Source organism: Macrotis lagotis, chromosome 4 (assembly GCF_037893015.1).
Source record: "Macrotis lagotis isolate mMagLag1 chromosome 4, bilby.v1.9.chrom.fasta, whole genome shotgun sequence".
Classification (NCBI taxonomy): domain Eukaryota; kingdom Metazoa; phylum Chordata; class Mammalia; order Peramelemorphia; family Peramelidae; genus Macrotis; species Macrotis lagotis.
This window is the reverse complement of record NC_133661.1, coordinates 218,121,755-218,144,697: the sequence shown is the minus strand read 5'-3', so window position 1 is coordinate 218,144,697 and position 22,943 is coordinate 218,121,755. Positions and strand designations below refer to the sequence as shown.

Here is a 22,943-nt window from a genome sequence, read left to right as displayed (position 1 = left end):
TGGAGTCAGGAGTACCTGAGTTCAAATCTAGCCTCAGACACTTAATAATTACCTGTGTGGCCTTGGATAAGCCACTTAACCCCATTGCCTTGCGGGGGGAAAAAAACCCTAATTAAAAAAAATTAGAGAGAAGATGATAGAGGGGACATTCTACTAAAGATGGAGATGGATAATATCAAAGGTACATCTTGAAAGATTTCCCTTGGCAGGAAAAAGGGTCATTTTTTATGTGAAACAGAAGTTAAGGGAATGTGATGTGATATGAGGAGTGGGGACAGAGACGTGAGATGAGGAAAAGAAACAGAAGTATCAACAAATGTTCTCAGCATGAGGTAAGGTCCTCAGTTAAAAAAGGTGGATGGAGGGAGGTTTGAAGAGAGATGACAATGTTAGGGTCAGCCATTTTGCTTCATTAGAAAATTAATTATGGAGGAATAAAAGAATTACCTTGCTATAAGGAAAAGCTAGTTGAGATAATATAACATAAATTTCTAATAGACTCAGTCAATGATTTTTTTGTTTAAGGGATGAAAATATTTGTGTTCATAATGGTGTAAACTGGATCTAGTTCATAAGACAGGGAAAGGAGGAGAGTGTAGTCAGTATAGGCATTATGGTCTAGGTAAGAACTGAGGGGTATAGGAATTGAAGGTCATGGTGAAAATGAAGAATAATTTGAAAGATTAGGTAAAGATCATAAAAAATTATGATCAAACAAGAATTTTGGAGTTCATGAACATGGGAATGATATGATCAAGGATGATCAAGATATGATCAAGGCATCTTTTGTATGGCTAAGGTGACTTGGAGTAGATCATGAGAATTAAGTAGAATGAAGAACTGGCAGGTTAGAGTATTTGAGGGAGCACCAAAATGTAGGCAGAAATCTCTTGTGATATCAGGAATTGTGGTTGAAAGACTGTGAGCCAGGCACTGAAATTATTGAGGAAAGAAGAATGTTCCAGTGATTTACAGATAATGGCCATCAGACTCTATACTAGGCATAACTTTGAATAACGTAGACCTCAAAGTAAGGAGGTTATTGACAGATGGTAGGGGAGAGAGAGAGAGAGAGAGAGAGAGAGAGAGAGAGAGAGAGAGAGAGAGAGAGAGAGAGAGAGAGATTGATTCTGTAAGGGGTAATGAGGAACAAGAAGTATTCCAGCTCCTTAATGACTATTGAGACAAAGAGTATGATGAAGTATAACCAGTATTGGAAAAGTGAGTCAGGAATAGAGTCATCAGGAGATAACCCAGCCTCAGTGAATTCCAGAAGATGGAATGAGAAAGAAAAAGATTTAAAATGAAAGCAAGTTTATTAACCATTAGGCATTCCGAGCAGATCATAGTAGAAGGGGAAGGTAGATCTGGGGATCATTAGTGGGATACGGTTAAGGAGAATGGGATTAAGGGAATAAGTACTTGGGGTTGGGGAAAGTACATACTTTATTTATTTATTTAGAATCACCATGATGGGGTATGCTAAACATTGAAGAATGTAAACAAGTTGAGAATCTATGGCGGGAAAGAGGTCCACTAAAGGAGGAAGGTGATTAGACTGTTCAAGGCTCTTTTCTAGAGCTAATCTCACAGGGGTGATGGTATGAGTTGTGATGGTATTTCTTATCTTATTAAACCACCCAATGCCTATCTCACATTAGGGAGGCACAAATATTCATATAGTCTGGGAAATATGATCAGGGAACAGAAGGTAGGATTGGAAGGTAGATTTGGTTCAGGGATGGTCTCTAAAGAGCCCAAGAATAAAGACTGAATTCTTGGCTAATATAGGGGTTGCTGGGGAGGTCATAAGACATAATCCGGAGGCAGCTAGTTAGATCTCATGTAAAGATCAGTTGCAAATACTGAGGAAAAAACAAATACACCTGGGGATATGAATATGCATTCTATCTGTTTTAAAAGGCTGTCATATACAAGAGGAATCAGACTTTGTTTTACTTGAGCACTTAAAACATAACTGGGAACAACTGCTCAAAATTCCTAAAAGAAATGCTATGGCTTATAACAACAGGAAAAACTTGCTAACAATTAAAGATGTCTAAAAATGTAACAACCTGTTTCAGGAGAAATAGGGTTTTCTATTGCTCTTGGAGGAGACTTTGCTGCAGATATCATAGGAAGGGTTTCTGCTTGTATATAGGCTTAACATGATAAAACAATTTCTATAATCTTCTTCTTTACCACTAGTTTAAGATTTTCCATAGATTTATGATGTCATCAATGGAGACACTCTTTCCATTGATATAGAAAATATTCTAGTCACATTTTTAAATTATGTAATTATGTTTATTTTAGAAAAACAACAAATAATAATAATCTATTCAAACTGAAGAGGGCTTTTTCTGGGTCTTTTAAATATTTTTTAGATTAAAAATGCAAAACTCAGATTACCAGTCTATTACTCATTATCAAAACATGATTATTTCACCAATTTGCTTATATATGTTCTTTTTCCAACAATGCCATCGTTTTCACTATGTTGTCTTTTAGGCCACCAGTTGTAATTATTTTGACATTATGGGATTTTATGATTTGAAGAATAATAGCACTACTGACAGAAAATTCAGGTTTAAAAATATGGACTTTTTTTGACAGAGAGCAATTTTGGGTCAAATTATGATCTAATCCCTTCTATTTAATTCTTGACCTAGATTGCTAATCATTTGCAGAGTCTTTCCAAGTTTTATATATATATATACACACAAAAATACATTATATATGTATGTACATATATAAATATTTATTATAAATGTATGCATATATGTATGCTCATGTGTATGTATTGTACACACACATCCTCAAATATATGAAGAGATCAGTTCAAAGGGGTTAACACTCAAACCGTATGTTGAAAAACATTTATAGATTTGTTGTATTTCTGGTCTTTTCTCTGTGGATACTTAGAATTCCTATGTCTTTGAGAAAATATTATTAAGGTTGCAAGACTGGTTTCAATCAAGTACAGTATTTTCCTTGAATTAAAAGCACAAGGAATGAATTCTCCTCTATTTGGATGTTGAAAAGAATAAATAACCTTTACAAAGCTGGCAAATATGTTGATGAACTTCTATATCAATAATTTGTTCTTCACTTAATTTTGAGATTCAGAGGATCACTGAAAAAGTTATTTCCACAGACATGTGTATCACAAAACCTCAACTTAACAAGAAGGGGAGGCATCAACTTAATAAGAAGGGGAGGCATCTTATAGTAAATTATAAAAGTTTTTAGGGCTGTGTTTTACCAACTTTTTAAAACTGACAAGCAAGATATGCTATGATCTCATATTCATTACATTTGTCAACTGTGTGACTGTGATGATATGGTCTGCTGTAGGGAAAAAAAACTGTGAAAGTCAGACTGTTCATATGTTCATTAAGTACACCTTTTGATGCAAACCCTTTTCATGAAGATTTTTTAGTGAACACAAATTATACATTTAGGTTGGTAGTTGTTAAATCTGCTTGGTCCCATTTTCTGGTAATAAAAATCTTTTCTTTTTTGTAGAATCTTTTCTTCTTTGAGGTATCTCAAAAATCAATTTCTGAGCATCTCTTGCACCCATCTCCATCAATGAAATATAGGGCAGATTTTATTTCAATACAGAGAAAATGCTCTCCACCAACCCAAACAAACCATAAAAGACTCACAGTAGCCCATAAACAGTTGACATAATTTTCCATCCCTTTCTGATGAGTCTCACCTGCAACATAGAGACCTATAAAAGTCTCTGGCCTTATGGCATACCCCTAGGGAATTAGACTCCTCCTGGAAGGAAACAAAATCTGAATAACTCACAAAATCCGAATAACTCACAACAGTAACAGCGAGTAAAATCCAAGTTTTGTTCCTCTGTACCATGTCTCATTTCCTTATTTATTCTCCAGGTTCAGGGCCATGTGTAAATCTTCTACTCCTGTAGTAGACTATGGTTCAGAAATTTCCATGACTACTCTAGAAGCCTGGGATTAAAAACTCTCACTGATTATTCCTTAATATCATTAAAATTATGTTGCCTCCAGGATAAATTTCTTTCATAGGTATTTTATCAAGTTTAGCAACTATTAATTTCATCTTATAGATGCCACCGTTCTGTAATTAGGTATTGAGAGGCTATAGTACCAATATGATATTTTCACTATTAGTGCTACTAAAGTGAAATTATCATAAAAAACAAAAGCAGAATATCCTGTTTTTTGTTATCTTCTTTCAGATTCATGTACAAATGCTCTCAGGATGATATGGTGCATTTTACCTTAAGTGCTTTTCTGAGTTATTCTATGTGTTATTCTGCTCATAGTTGTCCATCTTCTCACTTGCAAATGAAGTTACATTCTAAATAAGCATTTATTCTGATCTTTGCTTCATCATTGGCAACTGTTAAGATTTAACAACTGATAATCTGTACACAAAAAGCTGATTTCTAATAATTTTCACAGCAATAACCAATTTTTCCTCTTAGGAAAGTCAATTTCCTCCTATATTTTTAAATATTAAATTTTCTTCATATTCAATGACTTTCAATTACTCTCATGAGGAATATATTCATGAAATAAAAGCACGAGAAACCCGAGTAGTCCACAAGTCTTAGGATCATTCTTATTAATTAACTAAAACTTTCAAAATACTTTTTATTGTCTTCCCCTAAATTATTGTCTTGCTCTCTAAATTAAATCACTAGTTTTCAAAGTAAATAGAGACTTAATTTGGGATAAATTTACCAAATTCTTTATAGAACATTTTTATCTTTTTATTCTCTGGGATAGATGTTGATACATAAGCTGAAATTATTGCATGGCAGAATTATCACGCCTTTAGGTACATGTTCTTATATTTATCTGCAACTTTTAAAATGATTTGAAAGTTTCATTTATAATGAAAATGAAAACATAGACGTAGTTTAGAACCTTTAGTAGCATATCCATTTGCTGGTCTAAAAACTGAATCTTATCACTCTTCTGATATGGCTGCTCTTCCTGTAGAAGAGGGGACTAGCTATGTATGACCCAGGTCCCACTTTATATTTTTTATCCATTTCATTTCCAACTGTGATCAAAAGCAAACATTGCTTCAATCTGCCTTTTAAAGCACTTTCACCATGGCTTTTCATTGCCTATTGAGTGCTCCCTTCAAAAGGTCAATCACAACTTAAGAGAGTAGTTTTGGTTCACAGGTCAAACTCTTTACCTTCACATTAAAGTTTCTGTTCATGATTTCACTTTATCTTTTCCACAATATATCCTCCATTACAAAATAGGTGATTTTTTCTCATTGACTATCAAATGCGATAAGAACAGTATATTTGATTTTATTGGATTTTGATTCAAGTGCTGATTCTGAGACTTTGGCCATTTATTATTTTGGGTCAATTATTTTATCACCCTTGGGGATCCTTTGGGGGTCCATTTTCTCAAATGCAAAATGAGGGGCTAGATTAGATGATCTCTAAGTGTCTATTACGTTTTGGAACCTATGTATTTTTCTTATAAGTCTATTTGAATTCTGTCTCTGTCACAGATCAGCTGGCAAATCATTTAACTTTTAGAGTTTTAATTTTCCAATCTATAAAATCAGTGAATTAGATTAGATGATCTTTTAAGTTAACTTTCAGCATAGCATTCTATGATGCATTCCTAACCTTTTTTTTCATAGAATGTTGGATTAGTCTGTTCCTTCCATCTATCCAATTCCTACTTATCTTGTGAAGTCTACTCCAAATCCACAAAAACTTCCCAGATAACATACCCATTTGGTTTTTCCCCCCTATTTTATCTGCTTTAGAACTTACTGTTGGTACTACTCATTTAGTAACTTAAAAATACTGCCTTGCTAAAATTTTATTTCAACAGTTTCTTGTCTCAAGCAAAAAAAGCACATGGAAGATAATCAAGGCATGTACTTCATGCACTCTTCCTAGACACCTAATACAGTTTTATGTGCTTAGTAAGTTACTGTTGATTTCTTTCTTTTTGTGGAATATGATTTCATTAGCATACAGAAATATCAGTGAGGAATTCCCTCTGTGCTCTGCAACACATACTATGACATGGAGAGGTTAAGTATCTTTGCTAGGGTCATAAAAGCTATATATTTCAGAGAAGAAACCTAAAATCCAGTCTTCCTGATGTAAGAAACGATCTTTCTAATGTAATCTCTGTCATGTTGTCTTCTAAGGTAAAAGGAAATAAATCTTAAAAATTAAAATTGAAAACTCATCCATAATATTCTATTTTGTATTATAATAATGTGAATTTTGTAAAGAATATTTTTTCCAGAACCTATGTATAATATAATTCTGTCTGGGTTAGCTGGAATTAAATCAGATGCTTTGTGATAACTGAACAAAAAGTCTGACATTTTAATTTGACATTTTTTTAAATCAGAAAAGAATAAAAATGTCGATACTTTTACACCTTTCCTAATAAATGCTGATCAGGATTAAGGACTTCACAGAGACTGTGTTCAGAAGGGGGACAAATTGCTTCTATACTAAAGACTCCACACATCACTGTGCTCAAAGATTTGCATAAACTGTCTGTTTGACTTAAGAAATTAGGACTTGTATGAGAGATGATAATGCCAATATGAATAGTATTAAAAGAAGTAGACCCTATTTGGTGAATTTAAACTGAGTTTCTAATTATATGACAATAAGACAACATATTAAACAATATGCAAAAATGTATGATAGAGATTTTAAGGATAAAGTTATTTTTTAAAAAGTCCAAAAATTTGCTAAAGGCCAAATTGCCTGTGTCTATTAGAAGCAAACTATTATTTTGGGGAAAAAAATGAAGGCAAGTCATGTCTTCATAAACTAACATTCAAAATTGCATTATGGAAGCAGCTGTTAATTATGAAAAACTTTAAGGAAACTTTTATCTTCAGCATTTTATTTTATTTTTTAAAAACTTTATTTAAGCAATGGGGTTAAGTGACTTACCCAAGGTCTCACAACCAGACAATTATTAAGTTTCTGAGGCCACATTTGAGCTCATGTCCTCCTGACTCAAGGGCCAGCATTCTATCTACTATGCCACCTGGCTGCCCCTAACTTCAGCATTTTAAAGCATTTGCTTCCTATTTTATTTAATATATCTCACTAGACCCAGTAGAAAAACAAAAATCATTATCTAAAAATTTTAGATAAATGCTTTAAAAAAGTCAGATCTGAGCATGTAAATTTTTAGCCCAAACCAAACAAGAAAAAAGCTGAGTGATTAATTCCTAAGAATGTTAGATTTTAACAAAGTAACAGAACTTTTCTAACAAAAGGTTTTTAAACAGATCTATCTTAACTATAAAATATATAATTTATATATATATACTGTTTAAAATTTAAGCAACATTTTCTTTTTAAAGTTATGAATCAACAAATAAATTTGTGAATTAACATTCCTTCAAATTGTATACTAATTTAAATTTATATAAATGAATTGATGTTTAGAGAATAGTTAATGGTATCAACAGAAAACTTGAAAATATATCTACATATATATATTTTAATATGCTATCACTTTGAAAGTCTAGATATTTGTACACATAGAATTCACTTCAGAATTATATAACATGAACGCTTAGAGGAGCCTAAAAGATCATCTAGTCCAATTCCCTCATGAATGAAGAATCTGAGGTACAGAAAGGTTAAGCTGTAGTTGTCATGGCCTACCCCAAATCATAAGGTTGGTTTTAGAGCCAATTTAGTTCTTTTTCCCACTGTATCACGCTGTCTCTTACAAAACTGATAAATTATCCAGCCCCCTTCCTTATTTTTTGACCATTCTTTTGTTGTGTTGTTACTTCTTTTTCAGGAAAACAGGTTTAAGGGTAAAATTAATTTCAAATGTGTCAATTTCAAATGTTAAGGTTTCATTTCTCATGGATAAATTATTATTTTGAATTGTCTGAGCAATTCAAAACTTGACAAATGGTACTAAGAAACCTTTTCTTCCTACTTATATTATAATGCTATAGTTTTCTCTAAATATTTTATAGAACTTAAATGTAATCTCATAATTTCTATATTATATAGTCTATACTATATAGTTATAACTATAATACAACTAGTCAAAAAGAAAATTTAGGTAACTGCTCTGAATTAGTGTTGTATCTATCTTTTTATTTCTTTCTTTCTTCTTTTTTTTTGTGAGGCAAAGGGATTGAGTGACTTATCCAAGGTCACGTAGATAGAAAATGTAAAGTGTCTGAGGACAAATTTGAACTCAGGCCCTCCTAACCCCAGGGTTAGTGTTCTATCCATTGTGTCACCTAGCTGTCCTTTGGTGTCATATCTTACCTAAGTTTTTAGTTTGAGGTATTAGTTAATCCTTACAAATATTTGTTAGATGTAGCCTTTCTCTTTAAGGTTTGAAATATTTAAATCTGCATTAAAAAAAAGAGTTGACTTTAATTTAGCAGAATGTTTGTAGCACAAATAAGAACATGTCAAACTTTCTTTACTGTTAGGTGGCATAATTTGCTTCTGGCTCTGGACATAAGACTCTCTATAAATTTTATGCAAATATACATATGGAAGATTTATAAAAACTTAGGCAGTGATAGTCTTGACATTTTTTCATGAACAAACTACCAATAATCAGTCTTTTTAACCTATTAACTACATTTTACTGTTTTCAAAATTCAGATTTTTTCCCCCTAACACCACCACTATCTTCACTGGGTGGGGGAGGGGAGGGAGGAAGAAAGAGATGGGGGGAGGGTATGTGTGTGTGTGTGTAGAAAAGAGTGTTAGGATAGAAATTTCATTGACCCTCTGTATTTGTGGGATACTCCAGAAAGTCCTAAGACCGCGCTGGTTTTTACTTACAAATTTCTACACAGCTTCTGATGACATCTCTAGCTAACTATACTGAACAAGTTGATAGTTTTATTTCAATGCTATTAATCTTCAAAATTATTTTATGCCAATGATGTTTTTCATTATTTCTGAATATACATCATAATTAAACTTATGCAGAAAATGGTAAAAAGGATAATAGAAAAAGTTTACTATTGTCAAGTTTGCAAAAAATCCAATATTAACACACAAATACATTCATTTATCAATTTATAGAAACTGAACTTTGGGTAATTATATAAACATATAGATAATAGAACTTTACATTAAAATTAATATAAAACTATATATTGTATTATAAAATCAACTATATATTCTCCAAAAATAGAGATTTTGAATTATTATTTAATGAAATCCTATACTTAGGAAATTAGTTTTTCACATTTATATTAAAGTAATAAGTTATATTTACACACACCAATTTTCATATTAATAAACACAATAGGTTTTTTAAAATAATTTTGAACTCAAAAGCTTAATAATAAAAATCTAATAAGTATTGTTTGGTAAAGCATTACACTAACTTAATGTCAAAAATGGCTATCTTATTATATATGTTATTTATATATGTATGTATGTCTAAACACACATACATACCTATATACATACACACAATATCTTAAGAATAAATTGAATATCTAGGCCATTCAATGAAGTAAAAATGACTTTTCCACCAAGGTATACTATTGCATTTTTATGTTGATCACAACTTAAAATCAGCTAAACTAATAAGGCTGAAATATAGATCAATACTTCACTACTATTATACAATGTTAAACATATTTAGAAATTAAATACAGTTATGGCAAGATATTAACAGATATAACTATATAAGATTTCTAAGTTAAATAAATCATCCTCAATATCTTAAAAATTGACAAATTAAACTTTTTGTTTACAAAAAAATTCCTCTCATAAAAATTAACACTGAGTTTTAATGCCTTATATGCAATAAATTGTTTGGTAATACAGGACAAAATACTTGATTAAAAAACTAAACAATACTTGTTATGTATACAAACTTGATAATACTTATGTAAGTATTATAAATGTTGAAAATGATAACTGAATTAGCAAACTAGGATTTCACAGGCTAAAAATAAAAATAAAACTGTATCCAATTGTGATTTTTAACAAGAGTATAGGGAAATCTGTAGGTGTTAATACTACTCTTCATGACATTTTTCCCCATAACTGTTTAAAAAAATTCATGGATTTTTAAGTGAATAGAAAACCTTACAAGTTAACTAGACTGTGTCAATGGGCAGTTTATAAGTTAAAAAATCCATGTGTTTACTCCTTGATATGGTAGTTTATGTACTTTAGGAGAGGAGCAAACAATTGTATAACTGCAGAACAAAAGAGGTTGTAGGTGAACTTTTTTTAAGCAAAAAAACAAAACAAAACATACTTAACATTTATGTTTTAAATTGTTTACCAGATAACCTTTTGATTAAAATGCATCTGAATGATGCTAATGGTTTTCTTTCAATTCCCAACTAAACACTCACTTGTTTGATGCGGTCTGGATTAACTGTGGTCTGAGGTTGTAGAATACTGACTGGTTCTGTCTTGGCCACATTTTGGGGCATTTCTCGAATTTTTTCAGCAATGAAGCCATGAACTGCATTTAGTGCTTCAACTGTTCCCTGGATCAAACACACCCGTTCTGTAGTGCCTGTAGAGAAAAAATTAATATTCAGAAAAATTTTCTTGTAATGTTTTGAAAATCAGGTAGGTATTTACTTATTTAAGAACATCAAAAAATAAATTGGATGGATATGAATAATTCCTTTTTTATAACTTTAATTTACATGTAGTTCATTTGAGAGCCACAATGCAGGCAAGGTCTATTTTACATTCATTTTATTCTTTCTTTCCTCCTCACTTGAAAATAATAACTATACTTTAAGTAACTCACTAATGTCCTGGTCAAAAGTAGATGTCACTCAGAACATCAAGATTGTTGTTTTATAATATAACCCTTTGCTAGTCAACAAGAATTTATTGTCTACCAGATGCTAAGTGCTAAATACTAAATATTAAGATAAAACCCACATCAAAACCAAAACAAACAAAATTAAGACCTGCTCTCAGGGAGCTCTCAGCCTCATAAGGGCAAACAACATGCAAACAACTATGTCACAAACAAGTTACATGTGGGACACACTGGAAATAATCAATAGAAGGAAGGCTTTAATATCAAAGGAGAATCAGAATAGGATTCTTGTAAAAACTGGAATTTTAGTTGGGTCTTGAAGGAAGCCAGGGAAATCAAGTAGTGAGACAATTACAAGAAGGGAGGTCAATCAGAGGAGATAGATAGATAGCTGGAAGAAAGTCTTGTGCACAGAAAAGCAAGGAGAGTACGATCACCAAACTGAAGACATTATTGGGATAAGCAAGGTACAAGAAGCCAGGAAAGGGAGAAGCCAGCCATGCTCTGAAGGTCTTTGAATTCCAACCATGACCCTTTAAATCTTTCTCCAAATTCCAAGGAAGCAGATGTAGTAAACATGTAAGTGGGTTGAAAAAGAATCTAGCAAATTATTCCCTTACCCCTGTTGACATGAAGGGGAGAGGCTAATTAATTTCCATCAGTGACGGTTTCTCTGTCATTAGCTAGGATCTTCATTGAATAATTCTCCTCTAGATTCATACTAGAAGTCTTATCAGTTTAGAATAGGCCATTGCTTACTCTGCCTGGTAGAGTTTAGGACTTTAAAAGTGGTATGAACAAACACAAAAATATTTGAGCAACGGTATTATTTTCCCTAAAATTTCCAGGCTGCTATTAGAAGAAAAAAATTTGGCAACTAGGATTGGAAATTTTAAATACAGTTTTGGAAGGAATTTATTAATGCAGTATAAGGCACATATGTTATGATTAGTTAATGAAATTCGCTAGAAAGATGGAAGACACATTTTTATATATTAAATATTTTAGATACTAAACTTTCTACTACTGATAGATCTGATCTAGAAACATGGGGGGGGGCTTTTTAATGAGATGCCATAGACCTTAACCAAGGAGAAAAGGTACTTATACTCTAGATAAAGAACAAGTACAGTAGTTCTGAATAAAAGTCCCTAAGCAACTATAATAGTTCTGAATAAAAGTCCCTAAGCAAAACTCTACTTTTTCACAAAATTCAAATAGTTACTGTATAAACACTCAGTCATTTTAGTACCATGCAGTTAATAATTTTCAATGTCACTACTATTAATTTGGGGGGGGGGGATCAGCAAAAAAATGACATTAGCTTTTGTATGCATGATCAATTTTATCTGTTCACTAGGTTTACAGAATAATAATAATAATAATAATAGGTATATAGAATAATTTAACTGTTGTACAAAGTCAATGTATAACTAAATTTGATCAATATTAAAACCATAAGAAGCAGTATGCTATAGTTTTTACTTATATAGTAGTCCCACTTTTGATACATATTACCTATATGACCCTAGATAAGTCATTGCAATTCTCTAAGATGTCATACTTGAGAGAAGGTGCTAACTTGCATTGATTGATAGAAGGAATTTCTTTACCTAGAATGTCAATTACCTATTTGCAGCATATTTATTTTTATTAATTTTATTATATACTCCTATTACAGTTATTATCTCATTCACTGTGGAACTTATTTCCTCCTTAACTACACAAATCTAGGTATTTAGAAGGTACTCAAATAGTTGTTAAGTTAATCAAAAAAATTCTTGAATTTTTTGATAGCCACAAAAAATTCTGAATGTGATTTTTTTGTTATTAAATTTTTTCATTCATGTTTTAATGAAAGTAAGTTATATGGATTGATATTTCAAACTTCTGAAGATAATTTTCAGTTTCTTTTTTAAAAGCCTTTGCTTCTTAAGAGTCAATGCCATTTCATAGAAGAAAAGAATCATTTCAGTCATATATACTAGAGTTTGGTAAATAAAAATGAAACTGAAATGAAATGAAAAATGAAAGTTGAGTCAGTGCCTAAATGATGTAGATAGTGATTCAATTTAAATGTAAGCATAAGACAGATACACACATATATAGCTTACTATGGAATTACAAAGATGCCAATTAAACACAGAGCTCACTGACTAAATTAGTGAATGCATACTATTAATGCTATAAAGTATATGTCATTACATGTCTGTGATGTGTACATATAAATGCAGTACATGATAAAGTTCACATTTAATTTTATGTAAATGTTATCGTGCCTCTATGAAACAAATTTAAAAACCACATTTTATAACCTCCAAATTCATAAATATTTGTAAATACAAGAATATTTTATTATATAATGCTATTCATTTTGTAGAACAGCAAATATAATGTATAAATATACAAGCTATTCATCATAGTAAGGAGGCTGATTTTATGTATGGGTTTAAAATTTTAATCTGTTACACCCCTAATTTCTGACCAGTATTTCTAATATTCCCAGACTAATTGTAGTCTGATAAGTATAATACTACATAAAACACCTTATGTATATACTATATAGCTATCTAACAAAAAATCAAAAAAATTAAAAGATTTAAAATTGGTTTCATTTTTCTCAATTTATATGCATATTTTTATTAGTTTAGGTCAAAGGTTATTTGCCACTTATTCATTTCTTATATTAAAAAAAATTCCAAGAAACTCTTAAAAATGTCCATATAAATTATATATTTATTATATATTTGAAACCAGAAATTATAAAAAATGTGTGTGTGTGTGTGTGTGTGTGTGTGTATATATTATACATACACAATTTAAAAATCACATAAAGGATTTCCCTAACAATTAATGCATGACTAAAGTATATCACTTTTTCTTCTCTAGAAAGTTTCTGCTCTTATAAGTTGAAAAGAAGAATCAGAAGTAGTAGAATACCCCTGGAGACAGCTCATAGCTCATTTACATTAATTTTAAAAATTGTACAAATCAAGGTTATTAGAAATATAAATGAACTATTTTTACATCATGGTCGTTTACAAAACATTTTTAATAAAAAGCAATGACTCCTTTTTATTATTGTATGTGGAAAATTGTCCAATATAATGTGAATTTGAGATTAAATGTAATTTTTTTTCTTTCTCTTAAGCAGTTTTTATTATCATCCTTTTCTTTCTCAATGTTAACTCTTATGGTTCTTGTGTAAAATGATCCAATTCTAAAAGGATGCTCTAGGGAGTCTTTACAAGGATGTATTAATTGTCCACTAAATGACAAGAATGGATAGAGATTGATCAAGGCAACAACTGTTCTTCTCTAGGTCAGCAGACAACACAAAACACAGATCAGGTTACACTCATGCTTCTGGAGCCAAACATGAAGTGCACTTGTAGGGATATATACTGTCAAAACAGGGAAAGGAAACCACTCATACTTAAATAGAAAATTTCATCAACCTTGGCATAGACTCCCTAAAAAGATCTAAAATCTATGTTGTTTTAGCAACTGCAATTTAATACAATACATAATCTTCTCAGATTATAAAACCAGATTCTACTATTTTTCACTATGTATAGACCAGTGGCAAGCAAGTGAAAATCACTGAACCATGAAGAAATTCACTTGTGAAAAAATAAATTTCACACAGAGTATGAGAGACACCTTGGAAATAGTTCACAATCACAACACATTTTCTTTGAGGTTTAAATGATCTAACTTTTATTAAAACTTCCATGAAGAGAAAAAAAAGTAAATTGCATATCCACTATTGGGAATTGCTTTAATTCTTAGAAGAGATGCCGTCATATTCTTCCACTGAATTCCAATGTCTTCACTCAGTATAGAGTAATATAAATTATATAAAAGGCAAACTGCCAGGTATATGGACAACTTGTATAACAAAAATGAACCATTAAACATTGGCATTGATGAGAATTTTCTTGGGGGGATTTTTGGGGTGGAAAAGGGGCCATTTAAAAAGCTTTTAGATTCCATTAGTGTCTAGAGTAAACAAGTTATTTTATCATTTTTAGGTAACAAGCAATCTTTAATTTAAAATTATTTTTTAAGAAATGACAAAAAATGGCAAGGAGAGACTAAAATCTCTTTATATGTATTGTAATATAAAATGATTTGTATTTTGAACTATGCAAATTCAAAAATATTATTTTTTATTTTTAATAGACTATTTTTAATGGACTAGACCTTATTTAAAGTGAACATAAGACATTGCAGATGTAGATGGTTATAGGATTGCTTTTTCAAATACAGGAAACAGAAGTGCAATTTAATTGGGGTGGGCAAGCAGATCTTTAATTCCAATGGATTGTGAACTTCTTAAATAGCAAGGATTGTCTTACCTTTCCTTTGTATCCCAAGAGTTAAGCAGAGTCCCACCCACTTAGCAGGCATTTAAAGGTATACTGATTGATTGCTTGACTATTCCAGTGCTTATAACTGAGGAGAGCAGCCTGGGGTAGACAGCAGATGAGTGGCTTGCTTAGGGTGCCACAGACAGTATGTGTTAGATGCAGGACTTAAATCCAAAAATTGTTTGATAAAAATTTGCTGTTTAAAAAGTTATCAAAGTATTTTAAAAATCAATAAATACATTCTTCATATTAATTCTATTCTTTTAAAGTATATGGGTAGGGGCAGCTAGGTGGCACAGTGGATAGAGCACTGGGCCTGTTGTCAGGAGTACCTGAGTTCAAATGCAGCCTCAGACACTTAATAATTATCTAGCTGTGTGGCCTTGGGCAAGACACTTATCTTTAAAATATAGTTTAGCAACATAAGATTCAAGTAGTAAAAATCTTTGCTATCTTCTTTGTTTCACAAAACTTAATATGAATACTAGGTGGGGTCATAATCCCTGATGAATCATGAGATAAATTTAAACTGGGGTCCCAAGAAACATTTTTTGTTTGTTTTTTTGCAAGGCAATGGGGTTAAGTGGCTTGCCCAAGGTCACACAGCTAGGTAATTATTAAGTGTCTGAGGCTAGATTTGAACTCAGGTACTCCTGACTTCAGGATCAGTGCTCTATCCACTGTGCCACCTAGCCAACCCCCAAGAAACATTTTTAAGAAATTATCCTAGCCTTTTCTTAGGTACATGAATAAAAAAAAATAACCCGGGAGCTATTCTATCAAGCAAACACCTTTACTTTACTTCATTCACGTCTCCCTTAGTTCCTATAGCTTGAAATTTAGGAGTTAGTGTAGTTCCTTTTGTTGTTTGTTCCATTTATGGTTAGAAATAAAGAAAACTGTTAAACAGATTATCTTCTGATAAGTTCAATGACTTGCTTCCCTAGTCACTAATGTTTCCACTTTTGTCTACACAGACCAAAGTTTTATCAGCAACTAATCCTCAACCAGCTAAATGACTAATCTTTATCCTAAACCAGTGTTTTCACAACTGATGAAAAAAAATTCCCGTTTTTACAATCTCCTTATGCTTTTATTTTATTTTATTTTATTAATAAAACACTCTATACTCAAATATTTATTATCATTTTATAACTTTATACACATATAATTACATTCATTATTACCACATTCTATTCATTATCCCAGGAATATATATTTAGAAACAGAAGAGATATGTAAGATCATCAAAGCTCTCTCCCACCACCTTTTTGTAACTGAGGGGGAAAAAAATGAATCCCAGAGAATTTAAGTGCCTCATCCAAGGAACAGAGACAGAGTTCAAATGTAGGTCCTTCCACTCCAAACTTCCAAAGTCAAAAGAGAAAAAGTGATGGTTACTAAAGGCCCTCTTCAACTTTAAGTCTCCTATTTTTACCTCTGTATTTTATCTAGGGGGTGGGGGGAGAGGGAACCTTGGGTTTGTTGTTGTTTTATCCTAAAAGGTTAAACTCTTTGGTATTTCTTGGAACTAGTTCAAGGAACCTCCTTTACCCACTACTAATTGGGGAATGAGAGGAGGTCCATAGGAATATTTAGTGGGCAGGAGAGGGAAATATGAACAGTGGTATCCTAGTACCTGACTACAATATTGGCCAACTCTGAGGGCCCCTGGGTTCCACAGTATGTGACTGGGTTCTAAATCCATCCACCATAAGGAAGAGCTTGACAGAGATTGACAACATAAGCACTTACCCCTTCCCTGTCTTCATCTCCTTTCACCCCTCATTACCTCATCAGTAACTACTTTTAACTCTTCCAATATATATATTCTGCATGACTGCATTTTTAACTTAATTTGTCCTGCACTAGTATCTGTGGGGTAAACAGATGGCATAGTAAGAGTGTTCTGCAGTCTTGAGTTTAAAGCTGGTCTCAAGACACTTATTAGCTGTGTGACCTTGGGCCAGTCATTTAAACCTCAGTTTACCTCATCTTATTCATCTGTAAAATGAGAATAATAAAAGCACCTACCTCACAGGATTGTTGTGAGAATCAAATGATTTAACAATTGCTTAGGACAGAGTCTGGCCTACAGTAAACACTATATAAATGTTAGCTATTATTATATCATTGTAATTATATTGTTAGTCTCATATTGTTATACTCCCCTCTCTAAAGTTATAATGTACAATATACAAATCCAGTCCTTTATAGAGTTTTAGGTCTCTGATAATACCCCAAATATATTTCCCATAGAAAAGCTTGACACTAGAACATGGGTTTCTTAGGATCCCTTCTGTCTTTGGAGTCCCCATCCCACCCCACCCCCCCTTCAATCCGTGCAGTGGCTACAGGGAATGAATTATGTCCATATTACTATACCATCTTAGATTTCTTAATTAAGAATATTATTTTTATTAGGTGAACTTTCTAATTTTATACTTATCTTCAAATACTATTTCCCCAGAGTAGATTTTTTTCAAGTTCTTTCTTATTTTCCTTTTATTTCCCAATTATCTTAGGGCTAATACAGGGTAATATGTCCACTTTATCATTTCTGAACATATTCTCATTTTAAAACGCAAAGGCAACTATAAGAAGGACTATAACTAAAAATATAAATAACAATGAATATTTTTTCATAATTGTTTTTAGGAAAGCATACAAAAATATTAGCCAGATGAATTTCAAATGGAAGATGGGGGGAAAAATAATCTCAGAAATGTCATCTTATGTCACCTAATTAGAATTTTATTTTCAAGAAGCATAATGTTGATGTTAAGGAAAGCATTTTTGTCGTTTAAAATATATATTTTGCCTAATCATCATAGTACTAAGCTAAATTTAAACTGTAAAATAAATTTAAACTGTAAAATAATTTCTCACAGTACTTTGGTTCTCATTTTAAGTTAGATGACTTAAGCGTTATATCAAACCAAAAAGTGTAAACAGACATCAGATAATAGCAACCCTCTTCTACCAAGGAAAAGTGAATATAAGAATAAGAACAAAGGCTAGCTTTTGGAGTTCAAGTTCATGAATTATTGTGCACTGCTTTTGCTACTTCTGGGGTGACTCCAATTTGAAATATCTAACTCAACCCCCAAATTTCAGGGAGAAAAACCAAATTACAGACAACTGTTTAATTAGAAATGTAATTGGATCCATGATAAACAAATTAGCACAATAGAAGCTGAAAGGAGGAAGGTGAAAGGGGAGGTAAAAGTAATTTTCTGTTGAGAGCAATTTATACTAAAAGGAAGAAATTGAAAGTATGGTTCTATGAAAATGGAATCTATTCTCAAAAATCAGGTTAAAGAAAGAAAAACAAATATCTTTTTTTTTTTTGAAATTTAGGAGTTAGTGTAGTTCCTTTTGTTGTTTGTTCCATTTATGGTTAGAAATAAAGAAAACTGTTAAACAGATTATCTTCTGATAAGTTCAATGACTTGCTTCCCTAGTCACTAATGTTTCCACTTTTGTCTACACAGACCAAAGTTTTATCAGCAATCAGTGAAAAGCTGAACCTTGTTTCACTTACAAAACCAAAGATAATACCATGGGTTCTAAAAGACTTTAAAAGTGAACAGAAGATCTAACAGGCAGTCTAAAGCAAAATAGCATTGAGTGTAGATCTGACAAAAGACTTCACATCTGATATCCAATAATCACCCAAGTACATAAAAACATTTCATTATAAGGCTTTCCACTAGGCAATGATTTATTATTTGTTTTTGTCCAAAGAAACTTAAAAGGCCAACTATTAATATTGTATTACTGCAGTCACGACGATGACATCACAGACCCTGTACATTCAGAAATGTGTTATTATTTCTGAACTACTAAGTATTAAGTGTCAGTGATATATACCCAGTGGAGACACAGAGATAAATAAGATAGTCCTTAGTTTAGGGAGAGTCTAGAGTAATCAAGGGACAAAGTAAACACGCAAACATTTGAAATACAAAGTAGAATATGTGAAATACAAAGAAGAAATTCAAAGTACTCTGAGCAATCTGGGAGGTGAGAGTTCATTTCAGGGTGGGAAGGAAAGAAACTATAGGGGCGGCTAGGTGGTGTAGCGGATAAAGCACCGGCCTTGGAGTTCAGGAGTACCTGGGGTCCAAATCCGACCTCAGACACTTAATAATTACCTAGCTGTGTGGCCTTGGGCAAGCCACTTAACCCCATTTGCCTTGCAAAAACCTTAAAAAAAACAAAAAGGATTCACTGAGGAGCTGAGTAGAGAAAGATGGTAATGTCAACAATAAAAATTCTAGGAGGAAGGAAGTAAATTTTAGACACAGGATGGTGTGATCAATGGGAAAAAAAGATGAGAGGGATTTATGAGATTGGGACCTAAGGAGTGCTGACACTAGAGTACTGGATTAGAATTTAAAAGTTTTGAGTCCTGGGTTTGTTACTACTTCTTAGCTGTGTGAGTTTGCCCAGGTCACAGAACCTGAGTTTTAGTTTCCACATTGGTAAAACAGGAATAGCTAAACTTGTATTATTCAGTCTTTCAAGGCTGCTTTAGAAAGGACATATTTTCATATGTAATAATAAACACTTTCTTTTTAAAATATCTTTTCCAAACAATCTTAAAAGTTTATTTTCCCCTCAACTTCTTCCTCCAGAAGTTACTTTTTTTAAAAAAAAATTTACAAATGAAACATACCATACTTTGAAGCGCAAGAACTGTCTGCATGATATTTATTTTCCACAAGACAAACCACAGGAACAAAAAAATAAGAGAGTATAGACCCCTCATCCTAGACTGGACATTTTTCTTTCTAACTGGTTCCTGTCTAAGAATTGACACATCATGGCATCATGAATAGAGCTGGTTTTTGAATCAGGAAACTCTTAGTTCAATCTCTGTCTATGACCTATCCTGGCTGTTTGCCTGGGGACAAGTCATTTAATCTAAGTGCCCCCAGACAACTCTCTCATTTAAAAGTCTGTGTAGTTTCTTTATTTGGGTTTTTTTTTGCATTTCAATATAATCTTCTTTATAATGCCATGTATTTTAGGCACTTATTTTTTTTTTTACTGAGGGAGGATCCATAGACTTTATCAGACTACAAAAGGGATTCCTCTCTCTGTCTCTTTCTCTCACACACATGTACACAAACATGCACACACGTAGCATAAATTGTTCTGAGAATATAAAGACCGAACTGGTGGAAGATGCTGATCATGAGGTGCTCCCTTTATCAGTGAACTCAGAAGGAGGAATTAATAGCAATAGGTGCAAGTTAAAAAGAGTCAAATTTTGACTTGTTATGAGTTAAAAACAAAACAAAACAAAACAAACTTCCTAAAAATTAGAAGAACTGTTCTCTTGCTTAGAGATCTCAAAATAGAGTCTGATCTGCCACAGAATAATACATAGAATGTACTGGATGGCACTTGAGGCACAATCCAACCCTCAAATTCCAGCAAGTATACATGTACATGTGGATTTCTATTATTTAACTGGGTAAGAAAATATTATTCTTAGCTTCTGGGAAATTGCATTCCCCAAGTTACTATTATATCTATATTCTTTTGTCAATTGAACTACATAACATAAGCATATCTTATGGTTTTTCAGTCATGTCCAATTTTGTGACTGAACCCATTTGGGGTTTTCTTGGCAGAGATACTTCAGTGATTTGCCATTTCTTTCTCCAGATCATTTTACAGATGAAGAAACTGAAGGAAACAGGTTTAAGTGACTTGCTGGGGTGACACAGTTAGGAAGAAGAGTCTGAGGCCAGATTTGAACTCAGCAAGAGAAGTCTTCCTGACTCCTAGTCTGGTACTATATCCACTTAATCACCTAGCTGCCCAACATAAGTATGGAGTAATATTAAAAACTCTTAGGATGGGACATATGATAATTCAGCAAAATAATACTAGGGTGCTCACAACTATATGCTCCAATTATATGTCAATTCATGCAAGTGCAGATGTGAGAAAGAAGTTGGGAGGTAGGTTTGCATAGGTAGGAGTAGAAAAAAGTTTGTGTGCACCCAATCTCCCCACCCAAGATCAAATCTCAATCTCTCTCTCTCTCTTTCTCTCTGGATCTACACATAAGATGAACTAGTGACAGAGTAGATTTTTTAGCAATGTCCATATCCTCAACTCTTTTCCTTCTCCTCAATCTTACCCCTTCCTTTCTGCCATGATTCTATTTTTTTTAAACTAGTATCATAGTTATTTAAACTACTTTTGACTTGTGGATATTTATAAATATGCATCTATATGGATACACACACACACATATATACATATATATACACACATATATGTGTATGTATACACATACATATCTCCACATTCAGATGTTTCTCAGAACAATTTCCCAAGACAAATATCTTAAGTAATGTTTATGACAATACAGTAATATAAGAACTACTATGGAACGAAGTCATTTTATTTTAAAGAAATAGATGCATTTCAACTTGATCAAGGGAAACTAAATGGCTTTTTCATTATTAGATAATTTTCTGAGAAAAGAAATAAATATTTTAAAATTCTTCAAGTCTTTGCACAAAATGGTCTCTACAAAAATTGATTGTAAGATTAGTACAAAATGAAAGATACATACAGTGACTGACCTTTTCTGTGGAAAATGGACCATCATCAGAGAAGAATATATAGGATTAGATTCAACATTTTAAGAAAGATATTTCAGATCAACAAAAACACAATCTGCTTTGAAAGTATGTTCACTGTGCAATTACAGCCTTTATGCCATTCTATCTTTCTCAGCATTTGAAAATACTTCCTCCTATACATACAACAAGTAAGAGAAGAAAAAAACCCAAACATTTAAATTGGACAAAATACTTTAGAAACTATAGGCCCTGGCATAACTTATAAATCAAAATAACTGTCCTTTTTTCCCAGGAAATTCATTTTGAATACAACTATTTCCTAGATTCTACAAACACTGCAAAACAAACAAACAAACAATGAAATAACCCATTTGGTTAGGTGTCCAAATGGAAAGGTGTAGACTGGAAATACTTTTTTAAAATGAGTCACCTCAGAGAGATAATGAAAGAACAAGAAGTTACTTCTGGAAACTAAGAGTATCTCTCTCTTTATCATAAGATTGCCATGAACTCTACTTTTAGGTACTAATTTCACTGGAAAATATGGAAACTTTGAAGTTCTTTTGAGGTGATTGTGTAGAGATTTTTCATTGAGAACTCAGACCTTCTATGTGAGTACATATACATATATATGTATTTTTATATATAAATATACATGATTATGATATGGTCTAATGGGGCAGCTAAGTGGTACAGTCAACAGCATACCAGGCATGAATCAAGAAGATTTCTTTTGTTGCATTTAAATCTGGCTGCAGACACTTATTAGCTGTGTGACCCTGAGCAAATCACTCTGCATAACTCCATTTTCTCATCCCCAAAATGATCTGGAAAAGGCAATAGCAAACCACTCCAGTATCTCTGCCAATAAAACCCCAAATGGGGACATGAAGAGTAAGACACAACTGAAAAAAAAAAGATTTAACAACCACAAATAGGGAAAATCCTTCCTCTGTATCTAGAGTCTTACTAATAACTCCTGACTATATAAAAATTTCTTGCTTACTTTTTTTTTTTTTTAGTTTTTTGCAAGGCAAATGGGGTTAAGTGGCTTGCTCAAGGCCCCACAGCTAGGTAATTATTGAGTGTATAAGACCAGATTTGAACTCAGGTACTCCTGACTCCAGGGCCGGTGCTTTATC

General features: G+C 32.4%; 1 protein-coding gene across 1 annotated transcript in view; it reads right to left on the bottom strand.

The window, feature by feature from the left end:
• The window catches only part of NOVA1 (NOVA alternative splicing regulator 1), a 159,063-nt gene that overhangs the window by 31,017 nt on the left and 105,103 nt on the right, over nucleotides 1-22,943 (bottom strand). Inside the window, 1 exon segment of the mRNA XM_074235401.1 lies at nucleotides 10,390-10,556. Within this exon segment, the coding sequence (XP_074091502.1) occupies nucleotides 10,390-10,556 (167 nt within the window).